General features: G+C 37.7%; 1 protein-coding gene across 1 annotated transcript; it reads left to right on the forward strand.

Moving 5' to 3' along the window:
• Positions 1-1190: 1190 nt before the first annotated feature.
• On the forward strand, positions 1191-3607 carry LOC110296660 (putative vomeronasal receptor-like protein 4). The gene has a single exon (XM_021165384.2). It carries the CDS (start codon positions 1238-1240, stop codon positions 2144-2146), a length of 909 nt encoding a protein of 302 aa, XP_021021043.1. The 5' UTR covers positions 1191-1237; the 3' UTR covers positions 2147-3607.
• Positions 3608-14873: the final 11266 nt, after the last annotated feature.

The raw sequence follows: 14873 nt of genomic DNA on the forward strand, positions 1-14873 counted from the left end.
TTTTTTTAATAGTGAGATTTGGTTACTCTATTGCAATGATTTCTTATAAAGTGTATCTTTACTATGTATTTCAAATACTCACTATTTAAAGTATCTGGAAATCTCACCCCACTTATTTGTTAAAGCCATGTAACATTATCCTTACAAATTATAATCTGGATAAGTTTCAGTAGATGTTTGAGTGTTTCAATTAAAACAAAATCAGTTTTAATATTTCTAATTTTCTAAATTGAAGCTGGTAATATTGCTAAGAATAAAATATTGAGTAAGCTTTTTATTAGAGGTGAGAAAAAGTACATTTAATTCTCAAATAGTATAAAATTATTTAAAGTTACAATCCCCAACATTTTCTCCGATAGTTAAAAATGCAATTGCTCCTTAAAATATGCATTTCCAAAGAAAAGCAAAGTAAGTTTAAGTTAAGGTGATGTATATCTGAAGTCTATAATTGTAATTCTGGTAAATCCTAAGAAGGTGGGAGAAAAGTAAGGGGAATAGCAGGACACAATTTATCAAATAGGGAAATAGGAAAATGGGTGGATCCTTAGGTAAAGAAGAGGAGGATAAGTGCAAAAGAAAGAAAGGAGATAGCTAGGCAAAATAACAATATGGATGGCTCAAAAGTCCATAAGAAATTATACATACAATTAATACCACATAACAAAAAGATGACAGACCTTTTACTAATTAAAATAATGAGATTATCATGAATTATAACTGTGATTCCATTAGAATTCCAAGCCAAAACATGGATAGCTGTGAAATAAAGCACAGTATAATTAAAGACCATGAGAATGAATGAACTAATTGTTTTATTTATTATGTATTTTTCCAAGACTACATATGTTTTGTTCTTCTGTAAGGACATGATTAATATTGTGTGCTTATCAGCACTGTTCTGTATAGTAAAGTATACAATGAAGTAATTTAAATCATTAGGATTTTGTTTCTAAGGCATGAGAATCAGGTGCATGAGACAAAGTGTTCAGAAAGTATAGATATGAGTGTGGATGAATTTATTGTCTATAATATTCCATGTATAGGGAGTACATGGATGATATATATAAATGTAGGCTATGATGTTCAGTCTGGAACATCAGAAGTTAAAGATTAATCAAAAATTAGTAGATTTAGACATACTGTCCAGTGAATCACAAGTCTCATGTATACTCTTTTTTTTTTCAGATATCTGAAACACACATCCAATATGCTCTTAAGATGAATATACTTACCACTTATGTCCTCATTAATGAATATCCTTTATTTCCAAGCTGGACTTGGAGTTCTAGCCAATACTTTTCTCCTTTGTTTTTATACTTTCACAATCCTAGGTCATAGATCAAAGCCCATGGATCTGACCTCCTGCCAACTGACCTTTGCTCATATATTGTTTTTGCTAACTGGAGGGGATAATTGGCTTGCAGTCATACTTGAGTCACTGAACATTGAGAATGACTTCAAGTGTAAGACAATTTTTTATATAAGTAGGGTCATGAGAGGGTTCTCTATCTGCATCACCTGCCTCCTGAGTGTGTTTCAGGCTGTCACAATCAGTCCCCATACCTCACTGTTGGCAAAATTTAAGCATAAACTAAAAACATACATCATCTATGCTGTTTTCTATATTTGGTTTTTTAATTTCTTGGTCAATAGTCACATGATATTCTATGTTGGTGGTTTTAACAATGTGAGTGAAACCAACCAGATAAGAGTCACTAAATCCTGTTCACTATTTCTCATGAACTACATTATCAGTGGATTGATTTTTACAGTGACAACTTTCAGAGATGTGTTTCTTGTAGGAGTCATGCTGATCACAAATGCATATATAGTGATTATCTTGTTCAGACACCAGAGGCACTGCAAGCATCTTCATAGCATTAGGCACCTGAGAGTGTCCCCTGAGAAAAGGGCCACCCAGACCATCTTACTACTTGTGGTTTTCTTTGTGGTCATGTACTGGGTGGACTTCATCATCTCATCCACCTCACTCTTGTTATGGATGTATGACCCAGTCATCCTGACTGTTCAGAAACTTGTAGTGACTGCCTATCCTACAATTACTCCTTTGATACAAATCAGTTCTGATAAGAGAGTAATCAATGTGTTGAAAAACTTGCAATCAAAGTGCCAACAGATTTTCTAAAACATGATTCTTTCTCTTCGTTTAAAAAATGATTTACTTGGAGCTAGAGAGATGTCTCAAAGATTAAGAGCACTCACTGTCTGTGCTTCCAGAGGTCATGAGTTTAATTCCCAGAAAGCACATGGTGGCTTACAACCATCTGTAATGAGACGTGATGCCCTCTTCTGGTGTGTCTGACGACAGCTACATTGTAGTCATATAAATAAAATAAATTTAATATGATTTACTTATTTTTATTTATATCTTTAAGTTCTGTATCAATATGTCTACATGACTGCATTCCTGATGCTCAAAGATGTCAGAAGAGATCATGGGATCCCCTGGAACTGGAGTTTCAGATGACTTTAGGTACCATGCTTGTAGCTCCAGTAATTGGATTTTGTCCAAATTATAAATATTTCTTAAACATTAATTGTCAAGGGGCAAAGTGAGATTCTTCATATGATTTAAATAACGTTTGTAGTATTACATACAAAGGAAGCTCCTTGATGATAGTAACATTTTAAGCCTTTCTTTTAAAAACATTTTAATCCCTAATACATCACGTTTAGTTAAAATTGTAACTTTAATTTTGTTTAATAATTCTAATTTCTCTGGGTTATAAAAACAATTTAGTTTTTCCACTGTTTACCAGAGTTTTACTCAATTAGACTTATCTGAAACTTTCATATGCTTGTTTGTTTGCAATTAATTTCATCTACATTTATTAAAATATTATTGGTAAATTAAAATTGTTTATATACAGATAGTACAAATACAGATATGCAACAACTTTTTATATAATGTCTTTTCTATGAATGTGTATATGCTACTATGTGTGTGCCCTGACAAAAATACATGTTTATTTGTACTTGGAGGCCAGGAGACACTCTTGACTATTTTTCTTTACAAACCATTCACCTCATGCTTTGATAGAGAGTGTCTCTTCTGGACCTGGGAATTGCCAAACATTCCAAGTTGGTAGCCTTATGGATTCTCCTGTCACTGCCTCTCCAGCTCTGTGATCACAAAGGATCCTTACCATACCCCATTATTTAAAATTATGTTTTTTCTTTTATTGAAAAAAACTTTCTATTCATTTAATATATTCTGAATAGTTTTTCCCCTTCCCCTAGTCCTCCAAATTCTTTCCCATCTCCTCTCTTGTCCAGATCCACAGCCTTTCTATGTCTCCTTATGAAACTAAAAAGCATCTAAACAATAATAAAAAATAGACAATAATTAAACACAAAATAAGTAAACCACAATAGTACAAAACAATCAGAAGAAAAAGAATCAAAGAAAAAGCACAATAAACACATACTGGCATAGGAACACACAAGTTCAACACAGGAACCTTATAAAAATACAAAGACAGATGTCATAATACATAGCAAATGACCTGTAAAGATTGTATGGAGTTCGTTTTGTGTTGGACATCTTGGGCAAAACAGAGTGATTTATTTTGCTAAGTGTCTCAAAGTCTCCTACTCTCTGAATATTTTCTAGCTGTGGGTCTCTGTATTTGTTTTTATCTGCTAATAGAGGAACCTGTTTTGATGATGGCTGAGCAAGTCTCAGATCTATGAGTCCAGCATAGAGTCATTTTATTGCTACATTCTTCTGGTTTCTGCATGGATGGTATGACACAGTTCCCACCCCTAGAGCAGGACATGAGTCTCTTGGATTGCTGGTGGTTGCTGTAAGAGTAAAGCTTATTTGCATAATAATGCACATATTCTACGTCATGTTCTTTCTGCCAAATATTCTCCCTGGGCAAGTTTATGACTCCATTATTATCAGAAACAGCATGATTATGGGAATCAAGAATTTGTCTGGTGCTCCTCAGCAATATAGTGATTCTATAGCCTTCAGAGAAACCCTTAAGGCTGTAGTAAAGAACTCTAAAAATATTAGTTCAATTATACATAAATAGCTGAGTAGTATTACATTGTTTAAATGAACCACATTTTCTGTATCCATTCTTCTGTCATGGGACATCTAGGTTGTTTAAAGCTTCTGGCTATCACAAATAAGACCACTATGAACATAGTAGAACATGTGCCCCTGTAGCATGGTGGAGAATCTTTTGGGTATATTCCCAAGAGTGATATAACCAGGTCTTCAAGTAGACCTATATCTAATTTTCTGAGGAACCTCCATATTGATTTCCAGAGTAGTTGTACCAGTTTGTATTCCCACCAGCAATGAAGGAGTGTTCCTCTTTCTCCACATCCTTTCCAACATGTGTTGTCACCTGAGGTTTTGATCTTAGCCATTCTGATTGTTGTAAGGTGGAATCTCAGGGTCGTTTGTTTGCATTTCTCTGCTCACTACATCCTGAGTTTTGCAGGCAAATGGATGGAATTAGAAAATATCATCCTGAGAGAGGTAACTCAAACTTAAAAGAACATGCATGGTATGTACTCATAAATAAATAATACAGAATATACAAGATAAAGGCCACATAACCCAAAAAGCTTATTAAGTTGAAGTACCCAAGTGTGGATGCCTCAGTTCCACTTCGGAGAAAAAAAGCAATCACAAATAGGAAGGGAGGGAGGGAGGGAAGGAGGAAGGAAGGGAGGGAGGGAGGGAGGGAGGGAGGGAGGGAGGGAGGGAGGGAGGGAGGGAGGGAGGGAAGGAGCTGAAAGGGAAATTGGATGGGGTGGGGGGAGGGGAGTGGACATGGAGAGGGGATCTTGATCTTGTATTGGGTGAGGGAAAAGGACTGAAGCCCTGAAAGCCAGCAGAATGGATGTATGAAATAGGAGGTTGAGAGCAGGGGATGGACTATGGAGTGTAAAAAATGAATTTTTTAAACATAAAATAAAATTTAAAAATAAAAAATAAAAACAAAATTCACTTCAATGTTGGCAGTATGGGTATTAAAACCACCAGCAAACAGATCAATAAATTTTTTAGTGATAACAACATTTAAAAAATGAATACATAAATCACTGTAAGAACTGTTCTCTACAAGATTTCTAAACTATGCAAAATATATGGGTACGGTATGAATTACATGAAGGACTTCCCAGACCTTAAAAATACAGAGGCAGTGGCACTATGAATCAGCTTAAGAGAGATATTGAGGAAGGAGAAATGATTTGGTCAATAGAGGGAAAAACCTGGATCACAAATGAGAAATGTTTGTTTTTTTAAAAGGCTCAGATAGATGGTTATATAATATTAATTGCAAAGTGGTCTCCTCCATGGACGCCATTAACAACTAAATTTGACCCAGATATTCTACTTCCTAAAGGAGATAGGTAGAAGTGCAATCCAAATGGAGGTCAGAGACAGACAAATGTCTGCTCTCAAGAAAAAATTGATGCCTTAATGATATGCGTACTTTGTGGGATGACAATAATACTTTGCAATAATAAGCCTTGGAGTTACTGAGATAAAAAAGAAAAAATAAAGAATAAAACAATATATTGTGGCAGCTGAGAATTATAAAAATGACCTTCAATACTGCTTACAATTGCATAAGAAAGAGCTTGCTAAATTGCAAATATATATATATATACATATATATGTATATATATAAAGTATTATGTTTAAAGAGAACTATCTCAAGTAAAAATCACCTCTATATCTACTTGGCAACCACAAGCACTCTGCCTAGCGAGCAGCATAAGAATTGCTATGTTAAAAAAATTACTTGACACTGCTAGCCAGTCTTCTCCCCTGAAGATGACACCATATCCTGAGTAATTCCAGAAGATCTGCTACACTCAGAGCAGTTGGAAAGAACTCTCTGAAGTCTCAGAGCTGCCACTGTGATCATAGTGGACTCAGGACTCATCACCCTCCAAAATCCCTGCCCACCTAATTCCCCTCCACATTCACGTTGTCCTTTCTGTTGGGGTACACTACTGCCCAGTCTGCTCCCCTGAAGACACCATACCCTGAGCCATCCCAGAAGATCCACTGCACTTAGAGCAGTCAGGCAACTGACACTACAGCCTGACACATCCCAGGAGATCTGCTGCACATAGGGTAACTAGACAATAGACACCACAGTCTGAAGACCTTCTTGGGGGCTCTGTGATATGCAGGGCAACTGACCCAACAGACTGAAAACTTCCCTAGAGTTCTCCTGCACACAGGAAAACAGAAACCACAGTCCCTGGGGCCCCTGGTGAATGTCTTCATACAGGACAATAGCTTGACTCCTCCACTGAAGACCCAAAAGTTCGAATGTCTCCCAGGAGATCTACTGCAGACAGGGCAACAGATCAGCAGCTTCTCTGGCCCTCTGAAAAGTTCCCAGTTGGAAGGCCCCTCAGGTGGTCTGTTAGAGATAGGGCCGCAGGCCTACCAGGAGAACTGAAGCAACGCAGGGACAAAAGATGAAGACTTCAGGCAGAGTCACCCAGAACACCAAGGATAACCAGATGGCAAGAGGCAAGCACAAGACCAAAAAGTAACAGAAACCAATATACATGAGCATCATTAGAGCCCAGTTCTCCCACCACAGCAAGCCCTGAATATACCAACACAACTGAAAATCAGGAAGCTGACCTATAATCTTATTTCTTGAGGAAAATAGAGTCCTTTAAGGATGATATAAATAATTCACTGAAAGAAATACAGGAAAACACAGGTAAAGAAGTAGAAGCCCTTAAAAAGGAAACAAATATTGGATATTAGTCCCTTATCTGATTTAGGATAGGTAAAGATCCTTTCCCAATCTGTTGGTGGTCTTTTTGTCTTATTGATGGTGTCTTTTGCCTTGCAGAAGCTTTGTAGTTTCATGAGGTCCCACTTGTCAATTCTCGATCTTACAGCACAAGCCATTGCTGTTCTATTCAAGAATTTTTCCACTATGCCCATATCTTCAAGGCTTTTCCCCACTTTCTCCTCTATAAGTTTCAGTGTCTCTGGTTTTATGTGAAGTTCCTTGATCCACTTAGATGTGACCTTAGTACAAGGAGATAGGAATGGATCAATTCACATTCTTCTACATGATAACAACCAGTTGTGCCAGCACCATTTGTTGAAAATGCTGTCTTTCTTCCACTGGATGGTTTTAGCTCCCTTGTCGAAGATCAAGTGACCATAGGTGTGTGGGCTCATTTCTGGGTCTTCAATTCTATTCCATTGGTCTACTTGTCTGTCACTATACCAGTACCATGCAGTTTTTATCACAATTGCTCTGTAGAACAGCTTTAGGTCAGGCATGGTGATTCCACCAGAGGTTCTTTTATCCTTGAGAATAGTTTTTGCTATCCTAGGTTTTTTGTTATTCCAGATGAATTTGCAGATTGCACTTTCTAATTCGTTGAAGAATTGATTTGGAATTTTGATGGGGATTGCATTGAATCTGTAGATTGCTTTTGGCTAGATAGCCATTTTTAGAATGTTGATCCTGCCAATCCATGAGCATGGGAGATCTTTCCATCTTCTGAGATCTTCTATAATTTCTTTCTTCAGAGACGTGAAGATTTTATTATACAGATCTTTCACTTCCTTAGTTAGAGTCACGCCAAGATATTTTATATTATTTGTGACTATTGAGAAGGGTGTTGTTTTCCTAATTTCTTTCTCAGCCTGTTTATTCTTTGTGTAGAGAAAGTCCATTGACTTGTTTGAGTTAATTTTATATCCAGCTACTTCACCGAAGCTGTTTATCAGGTTTAGGAGTTCTCTGGTGGAATTTTTAGGGTCACTTATATATACTATCATATCATCTGCAAAAAGTGATATTTTGACTTCATCTTTTCCAATTTGTATCCCTTTGATCTCCTTTTGTTGTCGAATTGCTCTGGCTAGGACTTCAAGTACAATGTTGAATAGGTATGGAGAGAGTGGACAGCCTTGTCTAGTCCCTGATTTTAGTAGAATTGCTTCAATCTTCTCACCATTTACTTTGATGTTGGCTACTGGTTTGCTGTAGATTGCTTTTATCATGTTTAGGTATGGGCCTTGAATTCCTGATCTTTCCAAGACTTTTATCATGAATGGGTGTTGGATCTTGTCAAATGCTTTTTCCGCATCTAACGAGATGATCATGTGGTTTTTGTCTTTGAGTTTGTTTATATCCAAGATATATAAAGAACTCAAGAAGGTGGACTCCAGAAAATCAAATAACCCCATTAAAAAATGGGGCTCAGAACTGAACAAAGAATTCTCACCTGAGGAATACTGAATGGCAGAGAAGCACCTGAAAAAATGTTCAACATCCTTAATCATCAGGGAAATGAAATGCAAATCAAAACAACCCTGAGATTCCACCTCACACCAGTCAGAATGGCTAAGATCAAAAATTCAGGTGACAGCAGATGCTGGCGAGGATGTGGAGAAAGAGGAACACTCCTCCATTTTTGGTGTGCTTGCAAGCTTGTACAACCACTCTGGCAATCAGTCTGGCGGTTCCTCAGAAAATTGGACATAGTACTACCGGAGGATCCAGCAATACCTCAACTGGGCATATATCCAGAAGATGTCCCAACCAGTAAGAAGGACACATGCTCCACTATGTTCATAGCAGCCTTATTTATAATAGCCAGAAGCTGGAAAGAACCCAGATGCCCCTCAACAGAGGAATGGATACAGAAAGTGTGGTGCATTTACACAATGGAGTACTACTCAGCTATTAAAAAGAATGAATTTATGAAATTCCTAGCCAAATGGATGGACCTGGAGGGCATCATCTTGAGTGAGGTAACAATCACAAAGGAACTCACACAATATGTATTCACTGATAAGTGGATATTAGCCCAAAACTTAGGATACCCAAGATATAAGATACAATTTGCTAAACGCATGAAACTCAAGAAGAATGAAGACCAAAATGTGGACACTGTGCCCCTTCTTAGAATTGGGAACAAAACACCCATGGAAGGAGTTACAGAGACAAAGTTCAGAGCTGTGATGAAAGGATGGACCATCTAGAGACTGCCATATCCAGGGATCCATCCCATAATCAGCTTCCAAACGCTGACACCATTGCATACACTAGCAAGATTTTGCTGAAAGGACCCAGATATAGCTGTCTCTTGTGATACTATGCCGGGGCCAAACAAACACCGAAGTGGATGCTCACTGTCAGCTATTGGATGGATCACAGGGCTCCCAATGGAGAAGCTAGAGAAAGTACCCAAGGAGCTAAAGGGATCTGCAACCCTATTGTTGGAACAACAATATGAACTAACCAGTACCCCGGAGCTCTTGTCTCTAGCTGCATATGTATCGAAAGATGGCCTAGTTGGCCATCACTGGAAAGAGAGGCCCATTGGACTTGCAAACTTTATATGCCCCTATACAGGGGAATGCCAGGGCCAAAAAAATGGGAATGGGTGGGTAGTGAAGGGGGGGCATATGGGGGACTTTTGGGATAGGATTGGAAATGTAATTGAGGAAAATATGTAATAAAAAAAAAGGAAACAAATAAATCCCGTAAAGAAACACAGGAAAGTACAATCAAACAGTTGAAAGAATTGAATAAAGTGGTTCAAGACCTCAAAGTGGTAGTAAATACAATAAAGGAAACACAAATGGATGCAAACCTGGAAATGGAAAACCTAAGAAAAAGGTCAGGAATTAGAGATGTAAGTATCACCAACATAATATAAGAGAAAATCTTAGGTCTAGAAGATACCATAGAAGAGTTTGACAAAACTGTCAAAGAAAATTCAAAACATCCAGGAAATTCAGGACACAGTGAAAAGAACAAATGTAAGAATAATTAGAATGAGGGGAAAGAAAATTCTCAGCTCAAAGGACCTGAAAATGTTTTCAACAAAATCATAGAAGAAAACATCCCCAACCTAAAGTAAGAGAAGGCCATAAAGGTACAAGAAGCCTATAGAACACCAAATAAGTAAGAACAGAAAGGACTATCCTCTCTTCACATAATAATCAAAACACTAAACACACAGAACAAAGAAAGAATATTAAAATTTGCAAGGGAAAAGGGCCAGAGAACATTCAAAGGTAGACCTATCAGGATTATACCTGAATTCTCAAAAAAGAGACTATAAAAGCCAGAAAGGCCTGTTCAGGGGTCATATAGACTCTAAGAGAACACAAATGCCAGTCCAGGCTATTATATCCTGCAAAACTCTCAATCAACTTAGATGAGGAAACTAAAACCTTCCAGGACAAAACCAAATTCAAGCAGTATTTATCCATCAATCTAGCCCTACAGAAGATCCTAGAAGAAAAACCCCAATACAAGGAAGGTACCTATGCCAAAGAAAAGAAAAGATATTAAGCGTCTCACAACAAAGCCAAAAGTAGAAAACCACAAGCACATATAGCCACCTACAAAAACAAACAAAGTAGGAACCAAAAATCATCTGTCTTTAATATCTCTCAATATAAATGTACTCCACTCACCTATAAAAAGATATAAGATAACAGACTGGATATGCAAACAAGATACAGCATTTTGCTGCACAATAAACACACCTCAAATACGAAGACAGACACTATCTTAGAGCAAAAGGATGGAAAAGGTCTTCCAAGCAAATTGTTCGAGGAAACAAGGAAGAGTTGTCATCCTAATATCCAATAAAATAGACTTTCAACAAAAAGATGTCAAATGTGATGGGGAAGGACACTTCATATTCATCAAAGGGAAATTCCACCAAGAGAAAGTCTCAATTGTGAACATCTATGCCCTTGCAATGCAAGGGCACCCACATTCATAAAAGAAACTTTACTAAAGCTCAAAATACACATTGAATCCCCCACAATAATATTGGAAGTCTTCAACACACCATTCTCACCAATGGACAAGTCATTGAAACAGAAACTAAACAGAGACACAATTAAACTAATACAGGTTATGAACCAAATGGATTTAAGAGATATCTACAGAACATTTCTCCCTAAAACAAAAGAATGCACCTTCATCTCAGCACCTCAGGGTACATTCTCCAAAACTGACCATATAATCAGTCACAAAACAAACAACCACCAATACAAGAAGACTAAAATATTCCCATGCATCCTATCAAATCACCATTGCCTAAGGCTGGTCTCCAGTAAGAGCAAAAATGACAAAAAGTCCACATGCCCATGGAAACTGAACAACTCTTTAATGAATGACAACTTGGTCAAGAAAGAAATAAATTAAATATTTCCTAGACATGAATGGAAGGTTGACAGAATATATCCAAACTTATGGAACACAATAAAGACAGTGCTGAGAGGAAAATTCACAGCACTAAGTGCCCTGGTAAAGGGTCTGGAGGGATCTTACACTAGCAACTTAACAGCACACCTGAGAGCTCTAGAAAAAAAGGAAGCAAATACATCCATGAGGAGTAGACCACAGGAAGTAATCAATTTCAGGCCAGAATAAAACCAAACAGAAATGGAGAGAACAATACAAAGACTCAACAAAACAAAAAAAGCTGGTTCTTGGAGAGAATTAACAATATAGATAAACGCTTAGCCAAACTAACCAGGTGGCACAGAGGCAGTACCCAAATTAACAAAATCAGAAACAGAAAGGGAGAAATACCAACAGAAACTGAGGAAATGAAAAAAAAAAAAAAAAAAAACAAAACAAAACATCAGAACCTACTACAAAATACTATACTCAACAAAACTGGAAAGTCTGGATGAAATTTTATAGACTGATACCAGGTAACAAAATTAAATCAGTATCAGATAAACAATCTAAAGAGGCCCATAATCCCTAAAGAAATAGAAGCAGTCATTAGTAGTTTCCTGATTTAAAAAAAAAAAAAAAAACCAAGGACAAGATGGGTTTGGCTATCAGGCTTCAAAGAGGACCTCAATACTCTTCAATACTCTTCAAACTATTTCATAAATAGAAACAGAAGGAACACTATCCAATTCTTTCTATGGAACCACAGTTATGCTTATACCTAAACCACACAAAGAGCCAACAAAAAGAACTTCAGACCAATTTCTCTTCTGAATATTGATGCAAAAATATATGATAAAATTCTCGAAAACCGAATCCAAGAACACATCAAATAATCATCTATCATGATTAAGTTAGCTTCATCCCAGGTATTCAGGGGTGTTTCAATATAGAGAAATCCTTCAACATAATCCACTATGTAAACAAACTCAAAGTGAAAAAAACACATGAACATTTAATTAGATGCTGAGAAAGCATTTGACAAAATCCAACACCCCTTCATGATAAAAGTCTTGAAAATATCAGGAATTCAAAGCCCATGCCAAAACGTAGTAAAAGCAGTATACAGCAAAACAGCAGCTACCATTAAAGTAATGGAGAGAAACTTGAAACAATCCCACTAAAATCAGGGACTACACAATGCTGCCCTCTTTCACTCTACCTATTAAATACATGGTACTCAAAATTCTAGGTAAAGTAATTGGACAACAAAAGGATGTCAACGCAATACAAATTGGAAAGGAAGAAGTCAAAATATCACCATTTGCAGATGATATGATAATATACTTAAGTGACCCCAAAATTTCCACCAGAGAACTCCTAAACCTCATAAACATGTTCAGCAAAGTTGCTGGATATAAAAATAACTCAATCAAATCAGTAGGCTTTCTCAAAACAAAGATTAAACAGAGTGAGAAGGAAATTAGGGAAATGATACCCTTCACAATAGTCAGAAATAATATAAAATACCTTGATGTGACTCTTAACAAGCAAGTGAAAGATCTGTCTGACAAATCTCTGAGAAAGAATTGAAGATCTCAGAAGATGGAAAGATCTCTCATGCTCATGGATCAGCAGGACTAGTAAAAATGGCCATCGTGATGAAAGCAACAAACCGATTCAATGCAATGTCCATCAAAATGCCAACTCAATTTTTCATAAAATCAGAAAGTAATTTGCATATTCATCTGGAATAACAAAAAAAAAAGTATAGGGAAAACTATTCTCAACAATAAAAGAAATTCTGCAGGAATCACCTTCCCTGAACTCAAGCTGTATTACAGAGCAATAAGGCTAAAAACTACATCGTATTGGTACAGACAGGTAGGTAAATCAATTGAATAGAACTGAAGATCCAGAAATGAACCCACACACCAATGGTCACTTGATCTTTGACAAAGGACCTAAAACTATATGGTGGAAATAGAAAGCAATTTTGACAAATGTTGCTAGTTCAACTGGCACTTAGCATGTAGAAGAATACAAATCAATCCATTGTTGCCTCCTTGTACAAAGCTTAAGTGCAAGTGGATCAAGGAAGTTCACATAAAATGAGATACACTGAAAGTAATGGAAGGGAAAGTGGAGAAGAGCCTTGAGCACATGGGCACAGGGGAGATTTCTCCTGAACAGAACAGCAATGACTTATACTCTAAGATCAAAAATTGTCAAATGGGACATCATAAAATTGCAAAGCTTCTATAAGGCAAAGGATACTGTCAATAGGACAAAACAGCAACCAACAGATTGGGGAATAATTTTTACCAATCCTTCATCTGATAGAGCGTTACTATCCAATGTATACAAAGAACTCAAGAAGGTAGACTCCATAGAAACAAATAGCCCTATTAATAAATGGGGTGCAGAGATAAACAAAGAATTCTCAACTGAGGAATACTAAATGACTGAGAAGAACATAAAGAAATGTTCAACATCCTTAGTCATCAGAGAAATGCAAATCAAAACAACCCTGAGATTCCAACTCACACTAGTCAGAAGGGGCAAGATGAAAAACTCAGGTGACAGCAGATACTGTCAAGGAGGAGGGGAAAGAGGAACACCCCTCCATTGTTGGTGGCATTGCAAGCTGGTACAACCACTCTGGAAATCAATTTGGTGGTTCCTCAAAAAATTGGTCATAGTACTACTTGAGGATCCAGCTATACTCCTGGGCATATTCCTAGAAGATGTTCCATCATGTAATGAGGACACATGTTCCACTATGTTCATAGCATCCTTATTTCTTAAATTTTTATTATTTATCTATTTTTAATATGTAAGAGTGCTATGCCCATGTGGGAACTAAAAGTGGGCTAGGGGATGGAGGGGGAAGGGAGGATAGCCCACACCACACCAGAGTTCCTCCTATGCTCTGGGCAGGCAGACCCAGGAGGGATGCCAGATGCTTTCCACTGAACCCCAGGTGGGCCTCTAAGCCACTGACCCCACTCGAAGGTGGTGGGGGGTATGGACAAAGAGTAGTCCCTGACCGGGGGCCTGGGGCAACACCTTGTCACCCTGGGATTACAGGAAAGAGGGCAAAGGGAGAGAGGTTCCCACACAGGCGAGAGTCTGTGCAGCGGGCCTTGATGAGCAGAGACTGTCTATGGTTTTAGAGCTTTATTGTGGAAATGCAGGGGAAAGAGAAAAGGTGGAGAGAGAGAGACTGGCCATGGCCAAGAGGAGAGAAGCGGGAAAAGGAGAGAGACTGAAGAAAGGCTAAAGATTAAGAGGGAGAGAGAGGAGAGAAGACAGAGAGAGGAGAGGAGAGAGAGAGTGAGGAGGGGCCAAACAGCTCCTCTTAAAGTATGCTGCTATCTTTTCTGTTGCTAGGTAACTCATGAGAAGTTTAGCCTGAAGGTCAGAAGCTTGGGACATTGCCTAAGTGACTACTAACCATGCTTCTCTTGTGGGGGCTGAAGGGGCTGGTAACTTCGACAGGAGCCCGGGTTTCAGGAGACATGAGATAACTCCTTCCGTCCCATGTAGGTGAATTAGTCAGAAGCTGGAAAGAACCCAGATGTCCTTCAACAGAAGAATGGATACATAAAATGTGCTACATTTACACAATGGTGTACTACTCAGCTATTAAAAACAATTAATACATGAAAATTTTAG

Source organism: Mus caroli, unplaced genomic scaffold (genome assembly GCF_978045245.1).
Source record: "Mus caroli unplaced genomic scaffold, Mus_caroli_1 scaffold_7, whole genome shotgun sequence".
NCBI classification, from domain to species: Eukaryota; Metazoa; Chordata; class Mammalia; order Rodentia; family Muridae; genus Mus; species Mus caroli.

Coding starts and splice junctions, on each gene's coding strand:
- LOC110296660 (XM_021165384.2), top strand. CDS start 1,238: ATGTCCTCATTAATGAATATCCTTTATTTCCAAGCTGGACTTGGAGTT.